The 16,029-nt window shown below is 48.6% G+C and overlaps 1 protein-coding gene across 1 annotated transcript in view; it reads right to left on the reverse strand.

Annotated features, from left to right (window-relative positions):
- Positions 1-750: 750 nt before the first annotated feature.
- LOC311248947 (ectonucleoside triphosphate diphosphohydrolase 2-like) overlaps positions 751-16,029 on the reverse strand; it is a 29,277-nt gene continuing 13,998 nt past the window's right edge. The window contains exons 5-9 of the mRNA XM_084338191.1: positions 10,522-10,752; positions 8,328-8,600; positions 3,818-3,937; positions 1,534-1,668; positions 751-1,377 (exon numbers count right to left, since the gene is read on the reverse strand). Of these exons, the coding sequence (XP_084194317.1) occupies positions 1,165-1,377; positions 1,534-1,668; positions 3,818-3,937; positions 8,328-8,600; positions 10,522-10,752 (972 nt within the window). The 3' untranslated portion in view covers positions 751-1,164. The remainder of the gene's footprint in view (positions 1,378-1,533; positions 1,669-3,817; positions 3,938-8,327; positions 8,601-10,521; positions 10,753-16,029) is intronic.

Raw genomic sequence — 16,029 nt, forward strand, 5'->3', positions numbered from 1 at the left:
CTATGTTTGTGAAGAAAATGTTTAAGTAATTGGCTACATCCAGCTTGTCTGTGATGAGCGTGTTGTCCGTTTTTATGTTTATGTTTGAGAATCTGGTTTTAATAGGATAGGAATCAGGGATATTGCCCTGCCTTGGTATTTCCTGAAAAACATGTGGCTTGTTACAGTAATAACAGATAGGAGCCAGGAATATTGTATGCGATACTAAATAAATGTATTAAACATTTAAATAATTAAGAAAGAAATGATTTATGTACTCATCAAAACACAAATTCACATACAGTAGAAGTACCTAAATACCAGCAGCAATTACATTTATGGCTACACATGCACACACCTGCACATGTGTGCGCACGCACGCACACACACACACACACACACACATACGCACACAAAATAACATTAAAGAAATGATCAAACCTATCATGATGTCGAAATACTTCCCAACGGTGAGTGAATTCCACGACCACAACACCAGAGGGAGTTCCACAAATCATGTTCAACCCAGATTCGGCACAAACAAGGGACTAAACACATTTCACAATTATGCCACAACATTGTGGAACGCCCTACCCACAGCCGTAAAATAATGTGAATCCCTACCCACCTTCAAAACCGCCCTCAAAGAGCACCTATGGGAGGCTGCAATTTGAAACTGGCCCCCGGAAATGTCCAATCCCCCCCGCCCCCCTCCTAATGTACAGTTTCCTCCCCCTAGAATGTATATAGTTTATGTTAGGATCTCTGGTAAACAGTACTGTATATTTGTATATCTTGTATGTCATAAATGTAACAGTACTGTATATCTGTATGTCGTAAATGTCATGATATACATCTGTTTATCTGTATGTCATGTATGTCATAAATGTCATTATGAATTGAAAATGGGGGACCCTGATGTAAACAAGACGAAAGTCTTTCTCTGGTCTGCATCCCCTTAACCGTTGTTTGTATTGAGCTGTACTGTATTGTACCCATTCTGCAATCTGTTAATAAAATTTTCAATCAATCAATCAATCAATCAATCAATCAATCAATCAATCAAGGGAAATCCTAAATATCTCTAAAATGTTTTTTTTCCTGAATGACTGAAAGGCTGGGTCAAAACGAGTGCAACATCCTAACAGAAGTTAAAAACAGGAGGTGGGCTGACGAATCAGTCTTTCAGATGATGCTTCCATTGCCCTTCTTCTTTTGACAGGTCGCCATCACCAGGAGGTATCCCAGGACGAGGAGGAGGAGCAGCGTGAAGATGAAGAGGATGCCGGCCCAGGCCCCTGGAGGCAGAGCCTTCCTCAGCGCCAGGCTCTCCCCCGGCAGCAGACTGCTCAGGCTCAGCATGTATCCCAGCGCCCAGCCGATAGACGCGTCCCCTGCCTGCACAGGACACAAAGAGACACCGGCTGAAATCCCCCGGCACATGACGAACAGACCACCGTATTGATGTTGATGCCATCCACCGCACCGTCGCTTCAACATTTCAAAGTCAGCTGCGGCGGATAAAACGCTATGACATTTCACTCTGCCCCCCACCTTTCTCTGGAAGGAGATGCGGGGGAAGGAGAACTCATCGAAGCCATATCCTTTGACCATGAGCACCTGGATGAAGACAGAGGCAGCGCAGTAATCCTTTATGCGCTTCCCCTGGTCTGGGGCTCTTGAGAGCATCTGTGTGGATAGAAGGAGATTGGGAGAATTAAAACAAAAACAAATCACATCATAAGTCTTCATTTGTAAATTGTTCTTACTTCTTGGAATTAGGGAGAAATGGACAGAGATGCCAATCGCCATGGCAATCATTTAATTGCGGGTTCTGAAAATCAGATCAGCCCCTTTACACTCAAATGAAGATCTTCAGTGACAATGCAGCTGCCGAAGGCAGTAATCAGGCTTCACTCAGCAGAAATCTCATCATCTCATCTATATGCCAGTCTCTCCCACCACTCAACATGACTGAAAACCATATCCAGCTCAAACATCGTTTCCGTTGCCTGCTGTGTAATGGGATATTTATTTCCCTATGAGAAAGTACTTCTGAGGGCGGCTATGTGGTGCAGTGGGCAAGGCGCTCACCACCAATGCAGGAGACGCTGGGTTCGAGCCCAGCTCTCCGCATTGCTATCAGCTTGGCTGGTCGTTCATCCTAATACAATTGGCAGTATTAGGGGGTGGGAAAGCTGATGGGTGGGGATCGGACGTGGTGGACAGCGACTCCTACAGGTCGGTTGGTGCGCCTGCGCAGCAGAATCAGGAAGCGACGGGGGCGGCGTGCCCTCCAAACGCAGACCCCCGACGCTGAGAGATCGCGCTGTGCAGGTGAAAAGATGCGACTGCTGCTTCCTTGAGTACCGGAGGGGACACGTGATGTAAGGCTTAGTCCACATTGCAGCCGGCTTGTGGGAGGCATGGCCTAACAGCGTTCGAGACAGGGGAGGGTAGAATTGGACGATACGAAATTGGGATGGGAGAAAAATAGAAAATGGGAGAAAAAGTAGATAAAAAAAAAAGAGAAAGTACTTCTGAGCAAGAAAACCATTATTGGCTTTCCAACAGCTGAGGCTGTTATTTCTACACATGGTAAATACACAAATCACAACATGTAAATAAGATAGTTTTGGAGTTGTTGGTTAAGTGTATTTCGGTACTTTTTACAGTCATTGTGTAAACTATCTAGCGCACTGTGGGTCTCTCTCTCTGTACTGCACGTCTAATCTCCCCCAAAGTTGTCGTATTCCTTTAACCCTTTTTGCTAACCGTCTGTAGTGTGGTAGGGAAAGGGTTAACCTTCTGTAGTGTGGTAGTGAAAGGGTTAACCTTCTGTAGTGTGGTAGTGAAAGGGTTAACCTTTTGTCGTACGGCAGTGAAAGGGTTAGCCGTCTGTAGTGTGGTAGTGAAAGGGTTAACCTTATGTAGTGTGGTAGTGAAGGGGTTAACCTTTTGTCTTACGGCAGTGAAAGGGGTAACCGTCTGTGGTGTGGTAGTGAAAGGGTTAACCCTTTGGTAGAGTGGTAGTGAAAGGGTTAAATGGGGGGAGGGGGAGGGGAATACAAATTATTATTGTCAACGTTCCCCATTCAGTCTATGCTTGACGAAAATGGCGCGACCCAGGTTAGTCGCCGTTGGTTTAGCTCAGTGGTTGGACTCTTATATTATTACTTGTATTATGCACATTGTTGCGGGCGAGACCCCCCGCATTTCACTGTATACCTGTATGCCGTGACAAATAAAACTCTTGTATCTTGTATCTTGTATGTAGGGGCGGAGTTTGTGGGGTATCCATTTGGAATGGCCTTGATGTAGCAATAAAAAGTACTATTGAAATGTTTAAATGCAGATATAAACAGGAATTCTTGGACAAGTATAAGTTAGGAGCTTGAAAATTCCATGTACGAATAAATAAATGATGATAATGATGATGATGATGATGATGATGATGAAAATAATGTGAACTAGTATTTTTGTAATTATTTATCTTTTTCTGTAGTGGATAGGTATATTATTTTTGATATTGATAGATAACTTATTACATATTAATATGATATTGTAAGGAAGGGGCAGGACCAGATAAGCTTTTCTTCTTTCTGTCCCTTCTCGAACAAAACCATTTATCTTGAGCTATGTTGACAATTGCTTCCATGTCTAGGAAGATATATATTATTTTATTTGTATTTTTTAAATTTTTTAAATTTTTTATCAATTTTTAGTTATTTTTAGTTATTTCAAGTTTGTGTGTTTATGGTTGTTCGGGATAAATAAAGATCAAATCAAATCAAACCAAAGCGGGTTGAGAACCCACGGGCCGTAGAGTAGCTTGTACCTCTGAGACGCTCATGCTGCAGACGGCGCGGGTCGCCTCGTCCAGGAGGGGGGGGGATGTGACGGAGATGGCGGTGGTGCGCTGCAGAAAGGAGTGTACGTAGAAGAAGGCTGAGAAGGCCTGGGGAGAGCAGAGGACAGACAGAGTAGATTATAGTTCTGTTTACCAACCTAAGGACGGTTTATCTGTCTATATAAATTAAATCTGTACTACATGTTTATCAGATCATCTGCCTGTTCTATTCACTGTTACTGTTCATGGCTCTCTGGTTAAAAGGAGTCCCCCCCCCCCCCCCCCCCACGCCGCCTGCATGCAATTGGGGCCAATACAGCATCTCAGTTTTCTGTACTTTTTAGAGATTCTGTGATTTTTAAACTTGGAAATTCAGGTGATTTCAGCACTGAGGAACTCACCATTCTTTTAACACCACATGCTCTGATATATTAGATTATGTTGCTCCCCTTTAAGACTAGATGTACCAGACCACGCCTTGAGCCTTGGCTAAATGATGCCACCTCTTAGGCAGGCATGTAGATGTGCGGAAAGGAGGCTAAGGGTGAGCGAGAAAGTGGCAGTCAGGAGAATGAGGCTGGCAGGTCACTGCCAGAGACACCATGAGCTGCCAGGCAGCAAACTTGTGCTGTGGGAGCCAACACACGGGCATCGATCACGAGGACGTCCCACGTCACGTGGACGTACTCAGGAGAGATGTGGGAGCAGGAAGCACCGGCGAGCTAGCCGGATGCATGGAGGATCGGGATGATTGGAAGCACAGATGGAGGGCCCATCTGAGGACGACCTAGATAGATGTCACTACCAACAGTCACTGGCCCCAGGTTATCTTCAAGGCTTTAAACAAGTCAAGTCAAGTCAAGTCAAGAGATTTATTTGTCACGGCATACAAGATAAGATAAGATAAGATAAGATATTCCTTTATTGATCCCCTTGGGGAAATTCAGGCATCATAGCAGCATGGGGGGAGGGGGGGGGGGGTACAGGTAGTAAAACAACACAGTATACAGGTAGTAAAAAACAACACAGGCAGTGTAAACAATTTGATCAATATGGTCAATAAAGTATAAAGTATACAGTATACAATGAAATGCGGGTGGTCTTGCCCGCAACGATGTGCAAATAACATATAATAGAATCAACATTGTGCAATAAGCAAGTAACATTGTGCAATAAACAAGTAACATGTTAGGGCATATCGGTATATGTACATAGGTTATTTACAGAGCATGGAGGACATGCTAGGTCCTTTGGTAGTGTCTTTCTGTACATGTTCATTTATACAATCTCCGGTTATACTATACTATTTTTAAAGTGACCTTTCCTTAGTGGCCATAAGTGTGGGCGTGTGCAGCATGAGTGTGTGCTTGCTCATGTTGAAGTGGCTGCTAGTGTGTGAGCGTGTACAGTGTGTGTGTTGTGTGTGTGCTCATGTGTGCTTGTGTGTGGAGAGTTCAGTGTTCAGGGCTCTGATGGCCTGGGGGAAGAAGCTGAGCCGAAGTCTCTCTGTCCTAGCAGCTGGTGTTCGCAGGCGTCTGCCTGATCTCAGCAGCATGAACAGGCTGTTGTTGGGGTGGTGTGGGTCTTTCATTATTCTGCAGGCTCTGGATTTGCACCTCTTGTTGTATTGAACCTGCAGGGGTGGTAGTGCAATACCCGTGGTACGCTCGGCTGAGCGCACCACTCTCTGTAGGGCCTTCTTGTCCTGTGCCGTGCTGTTTCCATACCAGGCAGTGATGTTTCCAGTCAAGATGCTCTCTACAGCTCCGGAGTAGAAGGACTGGAGTATCTTCCCAGATACTCTGAACTTCCTTAACTGTCTCAGGTGGTAGAGGCGTTGCTTTGCCTTTTTTACGACTGAGGCTATGTGTGTTGTCCATGTCAGATCCTCTGCGATGTGGACCCCCAGGTACTTAAAGCTGCTCACCCTGTCCACGGTAGCCCCGTTAATCCTCAGTGGTGTGTGTGTCTCCTGCTGTCCTCTCCTATAATCCACGATCAGCTCCTTGGTTTTACCAATGTTCAGGAGCAGGCTGTTGTCCTGGCACCAGCGTTCCAGTACCTCAACCTCCTCCCCAGTGGTGCAGTCGTAATATGGGCCAAGGCCAAACGCCACGTGCACGCGCGCTCCCGCGCACGCGCATACATGTATCTCTCCTCTTTCATGAGTCGGAGCTGGGGACGAGACGGGTGGTCTTTTGTCACATAACACACGCCCAACACTCCACACACGCACACACACACACACACACACACACACACACACACACACACACGCACACACACACACACACACACACACACACACACACACACACACAGTCTAGGTGATAAGTGCCGGCCGATACGGCGCGACGAGTCTTTTGTGTCGTCGCGCCGTATATCCCGGCCGGCATGTATCACCTAGACTTTGCATAATAATAGGATGCGCGTACTTCTGCCTCAGTGACGAAGCCCAAACGTCGTTTGACCGCGTATGCCCAGCACTGCACCCCTGCTCCTCCCGGTAGGCCTTCTCGTCACCAAACCGCGCGTAGAAGGTGTTGAGCTGGTCCGCGAGGGAGGCGTCGTCGCTCCCCATTGAGTTTACAGTGCCATTTACAGTGCATGATTTTTTTTTCACAAATAAAAACAACACAACAGTAAATAAATAATTATAAAGTGCAAAACAGGACAGAACAGTGAGACAACAATAATACAGTAAAGTGCAGTGGTTGGGGACATGGATACAGTGCAGCACAAAGTTCAAGTCCAGAAGTCCAGCCCTAGCAGCTCGCCATAGAGAGGGGGGGGGGTGGAGCAGGGGGGCACCTGACTCATTTACCAGGCGAGCTGCTGAGGGGAAGAAACTGAGTGTATGGCGGGACCTAAGTGTCTTGGGCAGCCGTAGCCGAGGAGCAACTAGACTTGACAGTTGCCTTCAATACAGTGGACCACGACATCCTCCTTTCTCAGTCCAACTAGGAGAATCCAGATCATCTCTGGCCCCCCTCACGTGTGGTGTCCCCCACCCAGGGTTCCATACTGGGCCCTATCCTATTCTCCCTTTACATGTCGCCATTGGGCTCTATTTTCGAAAAGCACAATATCCCCTTTCACTGTTTTGCAGATGACATCCAAATTGATCTCCCACTAAAGTCTGTCTCCAAGGAATCACTACTGCCTTTATTAGACTGCCTCTCTGACATTAACACCTGGATGCAGCTACATTTTCTAAATTTGAACCAAAACAGGACAGAGGTGATTATGTTTGGTTGCCCAAACACCCTCGTCGACTGTGCTGATGCCCTTGGCCCCTTAGGTTCCCATAACCATCCTGTTGTAACATATATTGGTGTGTTCCTTGATAGCTCCCTCAGGCTTGGGAAGCAGGTTAGCAATGTTGTCAGAGCTAGTTTTTTCCAGCTCAGGTTGCTGGCAAAAGCTAAACCTCATCTTCCCCCTATTCCCTAAGGGCCTAGAGACAGCAATACACGCCCTGATTATCTCCCAGCTCGACTACTGTAATGTAGTAAACTGTCCCTTTATGTAGGTTTAGAGCAGTCCACCTTACACCGCCTACAGATGTGTTTAGAGCAGTCCACCTTACACCGCCTACAGATGTGTTTAGAGCAGTCCACCTTACACCGCCTGCAGATGTGTTTAGAGCAGTCCACCTTACACCACCTACAGATGTGTTTAGAGCAGTCCACCTTACACCGCCTACAGATGTGTTTAGAGCAGTCCACCTTACACCGCCTACAAATGGTTCAAAACGCTGCGGCACAACTCCTGACTGGCACACGGAAGCGTGAACATATTACACCGGTCCTATCCGCCCTTCACTGGCTTCCGGTCCAGTGCAGGATTGTTTTGAAATCCCTAAATGGCCTTGCCCCTCCCTACCTCGCAGATCTCCTGCATGTCCACACCCCGTCCAGAGCTCCGAGGTCCTCTAACCAGATGCTCCTGGACGTCCCCCGAGCCAAGGCTAAAAACCAGAGGCCATCGAGCCTTTGCTGTGGCCGCCCCGCGCTTCTGGAACAGTCTACCTGTTAATATTAGGTCTGCCCAGTCACTTGCCAATTTGACTACAGTAAATCGCTGCTTAAAACACATCTTTTCAGCCTGGCCTTCTAAATCCCTTGTACACAGTATCCACTTAGTTTTAATGTGATTACTGTAATGTATATATGTTTTAAATAGTTTGATATGGTTTTGAGTATAGTACCTTACATCTTTGGTCTACTTGCCACAGTGGCAGCTGAATCTAAAATCAAATAATTTTTACCAGCCACCATGGAGGTTTGAATAGACGGACGGACGGACGGACAGACAGACAGACAGACAGACAGACAGACAGACAGACAGACAGACAGACAGACAGACAGACAGACAGACAGACAGACAGACAGACAGACAGACAGACAGACAGACAGACAGACAGACAGACAGACAGACAGACAGACAGACAGACAGACAGACAGACAGACAGACAGACAGACAGAGGATCCCTCACCATGAAGCTTCCGGTCACGTTGGGCTGAAAGACCCCATTGAAGGAGCACCTGGTGTAAGCGCACGTATCAAAGGCGAAGATGGCCGACATGTTTCCCAGGCAGGCCTGGTGATGCCCGGTGCCCTGTACCATCATGGACACCCGCGGGTCGTATGGGCTTGGTCTGTAATCTGCAGTGCATGGAGAATCAAACACTTCTTTCCCAAGATTGATGGATACATTGAAACCCGCTGGATAGCAGGGATGGACCAACGTGGCTCCTGGAGGTTGAGTCTGAGAAAAGGGAGAAATGAAAGGGATGGTAATGGGAACTAGAAAGCTGTGCTCAGTAGTAGGGATGTCCGATATTATCGGCCGATATTGGCATTAAAATGTAATATCGGAAATTATCGGTATCGGTTTTCACAATTTTCTTTTAATTTTAATTTATTTACATTTATTTAACCTTTATTTACCCAGGCAAGCAAGTAAGAACAAATTCTTATTTAATTTATTGTGAAAAGTATGCATAATGTTGTGTTTTTGGGGGGGGGGGGACCCCGCATATATCGGTATCTGTTGATATCGGTATCGGAAATTAAGAGTTGGACAATATCGGTATATCGGATATCGGTAAAAAAGTCAATATCAAACATCCCTACTCAGTAGAGCACAAATCTCCGCCAGGTGGCACTCCTTCACCAGACACTGGCTAGGGGGCTATGGGATATGAGAAAGCAAATAACAATAATCATCTTCCTCGTTACAAAATAGTCACAGGCTGCAGGACCTCTTTTTCTGCATTAGGAGTAGCCTATAGCAGACGTACACACGAGAGAATCCAGGCTCAGACCCTTCCATGCCTTGCAACAAACTAAACCCCAAATAGCAAATTGGATATCCGTCTACAACAACCTCCTGCCCCATGTTTACAGTAGTCTCACATAGCCATACCCCTCTCCACACTATGGGCTAGATCCACAAAGAATGGATTGCACGGTGCTAATTGCACCCTTACTTACAATTCATTATGAATTGAAAATGGGGGACCCTGATGTAAACAAGACAAAAGTCTTTCTCTGGTCTGCATCCCCTTAACAATTGTGTGTATTGAGCCGTACTGTATTGTACCCATTCTGCAATCTGTTAATAACATTTAAAAACATTTAAATAACATTAAAAACATCATCACTGCGCGGTGATTGATTGAATGAAAATTATATTTGCCTTTGCCGACATGTACAAACAATGATAAGTCATATTAGTACACACGATCATACATGTAGGCAAGCAAGCAGACAGGCTTAGGGTTCTGAAGGGCTGTTGTGTTCACATGTGTAATTATTTATTAATCATGTTTTGAGATTGTGCTGGAATGATCTGTGTGTTTCAATATTGCAAATGTGAATTGGTATTGGTATGGAGTTCCAGGTCTTAGCAGCTCTCACAGAGAGGGCTGACTGGCTAAATGTGCTTTTCCTTAGTGGAACAGCCAAATCACCCGGTACAACCGTTCTGGTGAATCTACTGCTCAGAGTGAAGAAATCAGGAAGTGGGGCGGCTGATTGGCGCAGTGGGCAAGGCGCTCGCCACTAACGCAGGAGACGCTGGGTTCGAGCCCAGCTCTCGGCGTTGCTGCCGGCTGGCCGGTCGTTCATACTAACACAATTGGCAAGTGTTAGAGGGTGGGAAAGCCAGTGGGTGGGGATTGGACGTTGTGGACAGCAACTCCTACAGGTCGGTTTGGTGACGCCGGTGAAGTAGCGGGGGCAGCGTGAGCCTCCCACGCGTTACTCCTCGCCACTGAGAGTTCGAGCTGCTGCGGCGAAAAGATGCGACAGGCTGCCTCCTCGTGTACCGGAGGGGACACGTGATGCAAGGCTTCTGTCCTCACTACTGCCGACCAGTGGGAGGCATAGTGTAGCAACGTTCAAGACAGGTGAGGGAAGAATTGGATAATACGAAATTGGGATGGGAGAAAAATAGAAAATGGGGAGAAAAAGTGGATCAAAAAATAAATAAAAATCAGGAAGTGGAGGTGGGGCTAAACCAGCGGTTCTCAGACTAAAGTGGGGTTGTGGGTAGGTGACAGTGGGGTCGCGCATTGGCAAGTAAAAAAGAAAAAATCTATAAATGTTCTGGCAACATATTTTGGCTAAATATGTCTCGTTTTATAAATGTGTGTTTTCTCATGCAACATCACCCGCAGCGTCACCTTGATGAGGTGAGCCAGCAGCCGCCGCAGGACCTGGTCCCGGCCGTAGCACAGGAAGCTCTGGGTGTAGAGGCTGTAGTTCTGACCGTACAGCCTCAGCGTCATCGCGTTGCTCTGGTCCTCCACCCCGTCCGGGGGCGTCTCAAAGGTGATCTGGGTGGAAGCGCCGCCGAAATCCAGAGCCCCCACCGTGTCCCTCCCGGGGCTGAGCCAGCGCCCCACGAAGCCGTACTGAGCGCCGGAGGGGAAACGTAAAGATGGGGTGGGGGGGGGGAATGACCATGAAATTAAACGACCATTAAAAACATTTCCAACTTCCAATTCACTGGCTGCTCTGGCTCACGCACCTCTACATTTTCCCACCTCTCCCTACTCTAAAAATATCATTGTCAAATCAACACTCAGGATATGGAATCAGTTCAGACGACATTTTGGTTTACAATCTTTTTCTTTACTAGCTCCAATTACAGCTAACCCTGTTTTCCCCCCCTCTGTGATGGATAGAGCTTTTCTCTCCTGGTCCCCTCTTGGTATTAGAACGTTCAGTGATTTATATATAGAAAATATTTTTGCATCATTTGAACAACTGTCTGACAAGTTTTCTCTTTCGAGGTCACATTTCTTCAGATACTTGCAAGTCCGCAGTTTTGTACGTAATATCAACCCACAGTTCCCCAAACTCCCAGAAGCCACTCCTATTGACACTTTACTAAAGCCTACACTGGTCACAAAGGGTATTGGCTTGATTTCCTCACTGCGTCCTACCTCATTAGAAAAGATCAGGAGGAGATGGGAGGAGGACCTGGGTGAGGACATCACAGAAGACCTGTGGGAGGATATTCTACACCGGGTCCACTCCTCTTCAATTTGTGCCAGGCACGGACTGATCCAATGTAAAATTGTTCACCGTTCACACTTTACTAAAGTCAGGCTAGCCAAGATCTATGGCAACATTGATCCCACCTGTGACAGATGCCACCATGCCTCTGCTACACATAGTCACATGTTTTGGTCCTGCCCTTCCCTGCATAACTTTTGGTCTGAAATATTTGAAACTATCTCAAATAGTATTGAGATCCCAATCAGCCCGACTGCCATAACTGCTTGCTTTGGTGTCTCTATCTCCCCTACTACTCTGTCTTTGCCACGATATAAAGCTGACCTGGTAGCATTTGTTACTCTCCTGGCTAGACGTCTCATTTTACTGCATTGGAAGTCACCCACTCCTCCATCTCACTCTATGTGGCTCAGGGATATTTTGCACTTCCTTAAGATGGAGAAAATAAGGTGTGTCATAAGGGGTTCTACAGCTAGATTTTATAAAACATGGGGTCGTTTCTTTACCTATGTTGGGGAACAAGGTTCAATCGACCCCCCATAAATAATGCTCACTCCTAGCCTAGCACAGTCCAGTCGATTGACCTATCTACACGTGCAAATGTAACCGATGTCTACCTTCTTATTTAAAAAAAAAATAAAAATGTGTTCCATTCCTCTATTCCTGCTGTACAGTGCTTGTCCTGAGTGTACATATCTGTTTAATTGACTGTATGTCCGAAACAACATCTATATTTATTTTGTGGTGTATTCTCTTTAGTCTATATATTCAACAGACCTATACTTTGACTACTTATACGTAGCCATGTGCAATATGTATATTATTTACATTCAACAGACCTATATTCTGTTTATTTATACATAGCTTTGTGCAATAGGTATATTGTTTATCCAACAGACCTGTGAGGATTGGCCCATTCCCCGCCACACGCTTCTTCAAGGTACTGTGATGATTGGTCCATTCCCCGCCACACGCTTCAGGAGCGATTACCAATTTCCATCACGCACCTGTTGTAGTTTGTAATTAGCGCTCCAGAGGCTTCATATACTCTGGCCTTCTATCAATCGTTGTCGGGTCGTTTTGGGTTACTACTGCTATTGCCTGTTCCCCCCCCGTTGTTGTGCCTCGTCTACTTTTTCTCCAGGACGTCTTTGGAGGTCGCCGCTGGAGTATATCTCGATCATCCGTTGGAGCTGTGCCTTGTTGCCCGCTTTACGCGTTTGCGCTTTGGTGAGTTTTTGGAAACAAACCTTTTGGATTATCTGTTTTTTGTGTGTTTGGATAACACTGAAGAAATACCGTTTTTGTGTTGTACTGGACTCAGCTAGATTGTGTGTTTGGATAACACTGAAGAAGTACCGTTTTTGTTTTGTACTGGACTCAGCTAACTTGTGTGTTGGTACACCGAAGATCAAGTCACTTGTGATTTATACTGGACTCAGCTAAGGAGGACTGAACTGCACTGCCTCTGTGTACAGTTGGATTGATTATTGACCACTCTCTCTCTCTCTCTCTCCGTTTCCTCCCCGAGTTGGATCCGGGAGTATCTGCAGAGCCGCAGAGGTAGTGGCGCCTACGCCGATTCCCCACCTCTAAACCGGGAGGATCTGCAGAGCCGCAGACAACTCTGCCGAAAGCATTCTCCTTTTTGTTAATTCTGATTTGTTATTTGGCTCATTTTTGATTCTGTAATAAATACGCCCTAGTGTTTGGCTAACTCTGAACTACCTGTCTGTGCCGTGCTGTTGGGGTCGGTTTCAAACCCTAACATTACGACCCGACCATGACGACCTCAGCCGACACAGACAGAGTCAGGACAGCGTTGGCGGTCCAGATCGAATTGACCAACGACCACAGCCTACAGTTAGGTGCGGCTGCGGCTGCTGTACAGGAGCTCCGAGCCCAGGTCCTGCCTATTCAGGAGTCCCTTGGCTCTCTGGCTACCCTGCAGACAGCCCAGGGTAATCAGCAGGCTGATATTCTTCACCAATTACAGACGTTGAGTGAAGCATTTAACGCCCTGCTTGTAACCCCACCTGCTTCAGGAGTCTCGGCCAGAGCACCACCCGCAGCCGTGGCGGACCCCGCGTCTCCCGACCCCGCACCTCGGGAGCCCCGTCTCTCCGAACCACGGTTGTTCAATGGTAACTTCGAGGATTGTGCCACATTCATCATGCAATGTGAGTTGGTTTTTCTTCATCAACCCAGCCGATTTACTTCAGAGGGAGCCCGAGTGGCTTACATGACTAGCCTGCTCTCAGGCCGGGCAGCACAGTGGGTTACTGCCTCCTGGTCGATGAGGGCTGATTTTTGTTTTTCCTACCCAGACTTCGTGGCAGAGCTCCGCAGGGTTTTCCACCACCCAGCTCGTGGCCAGGACCCAGGAGCGCGGTTGGGCACCTTCCGGCAGGGCAGTGGCGGGGTCACCGACTACATGCTGGAGTTCAGACTGGCCGCAACGGAGAGCGGTTGGAACGATCAAGCACTTCGTCTCACCTTCATGAGGGGTCTCAACGATGCTGTAAGGGACCAGCTCGCGACCCGTGAGGAGCCTGATTCCCTCGAGGACCTATTCAACCTCGCCATTCGCATCGACAGACGCCTCCGGGAGAGAAGGCGTGAGAGAGCCCGACTGGGACCCCCAGACGTCCCCCAGACCCCCCGCACTCGTGACGGTACTGCGGTCCGTCCTGCTCCCTCCACAACTGGTGGTTCCTTCCCCTCCCGTTCGGTGCCCGAGGAGGAACCCATGCAGCTGGGACGCTCACACCTTAGCCAGGCTGAACGGGAGGCCAGGTTCAGGTCCGGCCTTTGCCTCTACTGCGGCCGGGATGGGCACCGTATCTCCAACTGCCCCACCCGGCCAAAAGACCAGGCTCGCCGGGACCCCGGGAGATCCTGGTGAGCCGTTTTTCTCGTTCCCACACCCGTGCACCACCTAGCCGTCTGATGAGCGTCACCCTGGCCTGGGCGGACCAACGGGCGACGGTGGAGGCACTCATTGACTCGGGTGCTGACGAGAGTTTCCTGGATTTCGAGTTTGCTACCCAGGCCAACATTCCACTAGAGGACCTCGTGAGACCCTTGGAGGTGTTAGCGTTGGACCAGCACCGCCTGGCTGACATCACTCAACGCACCTGTCCAGTCCTTCTCACCATTGCTGGTAACCACGTTGAGAGACTCCAGTTTTTTATCACCAGATCCCCTCATGTCCCAGTAGTCCTGGGTCGGCCCTGGCTCGCGCTGCATGAGCCCCACATCGCCTGGTCCTCCGGTACCATCAGGGGGTGGAGCTCCTCCTGTCATGCCCAGTGTCTTCAGGCGGCGTCCTGTCCCTCGCCCCGGAGATCCCTTTGTGAGCCGCCCCCGGACCTCTCGACTATACCCCCCGAATACCACGACCTCGAGGAGGTTTTCAGTAAGTCCCGGGCTCAGGCCCTTCCGCCTCACCGGCCTTACGACTGTGCCATCGACCTCCGCTCTGGGGCTCCCCTTCCCGGCAGCCGCCTCTACAGTCTGACCGTCCCTGAGAAGGCAGCGATGGAGAAGTACATCTCTGAGTCCTTGGAAGCAGGCCTCATTCGGCCTTCCTCCTCCCTGGTGGCGGCCGGTTTCTTTTTTGTTGGGAAGAAGGATGGAGACCTTCGACCTTGCATCGACTATCGCCAACTCAACGAGATCACCATTAAGAACAAGTATCCTCTTCCTCTCATGAACTCCACCTTCGAGCCTCTCACCCAGGCTACCGTCTTTACCAAGTTGGACCTCCGGAGTGCCTACCATCTGGTCCGTATCCGAGAGGGCGATGAATGGAAGACCGCCTTCAAGACTCCCAGGGGCCACTACGAGTACCTGGTAATGCCGTTCGGCCTCACCAACGCTCCGGCGGTATTCCAGGCGCTCATGAACGACGTCCTCCGTGACATGCTGGAGGAGTTTGTGGTGGTCTACCTGGACGACATCCTCATTTTCTCCAAGACCCTCGAGGAACACATCCAGCATGTCCGCCGTGTGCTGGAGCGCCTCCTCCACAATCGGCTCTTCGTCAAGGCAGAGAAGTGCCGATTTCACTCCGACTCCGTCGATTACCTGGGCTTCATCGTGGAGAGCGGCTTGACCCGAGCTGACCCTCGCAAGATCCGGGCCGTGGAGGAGTGGCCGGAACCCACCTCTCGGAAGGAGCTACAGAGCTTCCTCGGGTTCGCAAACTTCTACCGAAGATTCATCCGGAACTACAGGCAGGTGGCGGAACTACTTACCAGGCTAACCTCTCCCGCCCTGCCGTTCGATTGGTCCCCAGCGGCTTGTGCTGCGTTCCATTCCCTCAAGAAGAGGTTCACCACCGCCCCAGTCTTGCTCCACCCAGACCCCAAGAGACATTGTAGAGGTGGACGCCTCGGATACTGGACTAGGGGCTATCTTGTCTCAGCGGTCGGCAACAGACCAGAAGGTACATCCGTGCGCCTTCTACTCACGTCGTTTCCTCCCTGCCGAGAGGAACTATGACATCGGCAATCGGGAGCTGCTGGCGGTTATGGCTGCCTTGGAGGAGTGGCGTCATTGGCTAGAGGGGGCCGAGGAACCATTCACCATTTGGACGGACCACAAGAACTTGACGTACATTTACATTTACATTTACATTTAGTCATTTAGCTGACGCTTTTATCCAA

Source organism: Notolepis coatsorum (genome assembly GCF_963971535.1).
Source record: "Notolepis coatsorum genome assembly, chromosome: 2".
NCBI classification, from domain to species: Eukaryota; Metazoa; Chordata; class Actinopteri; order Aulopiformes; family Paralepididae; genus Notolepis; species Notolepis coatsorum.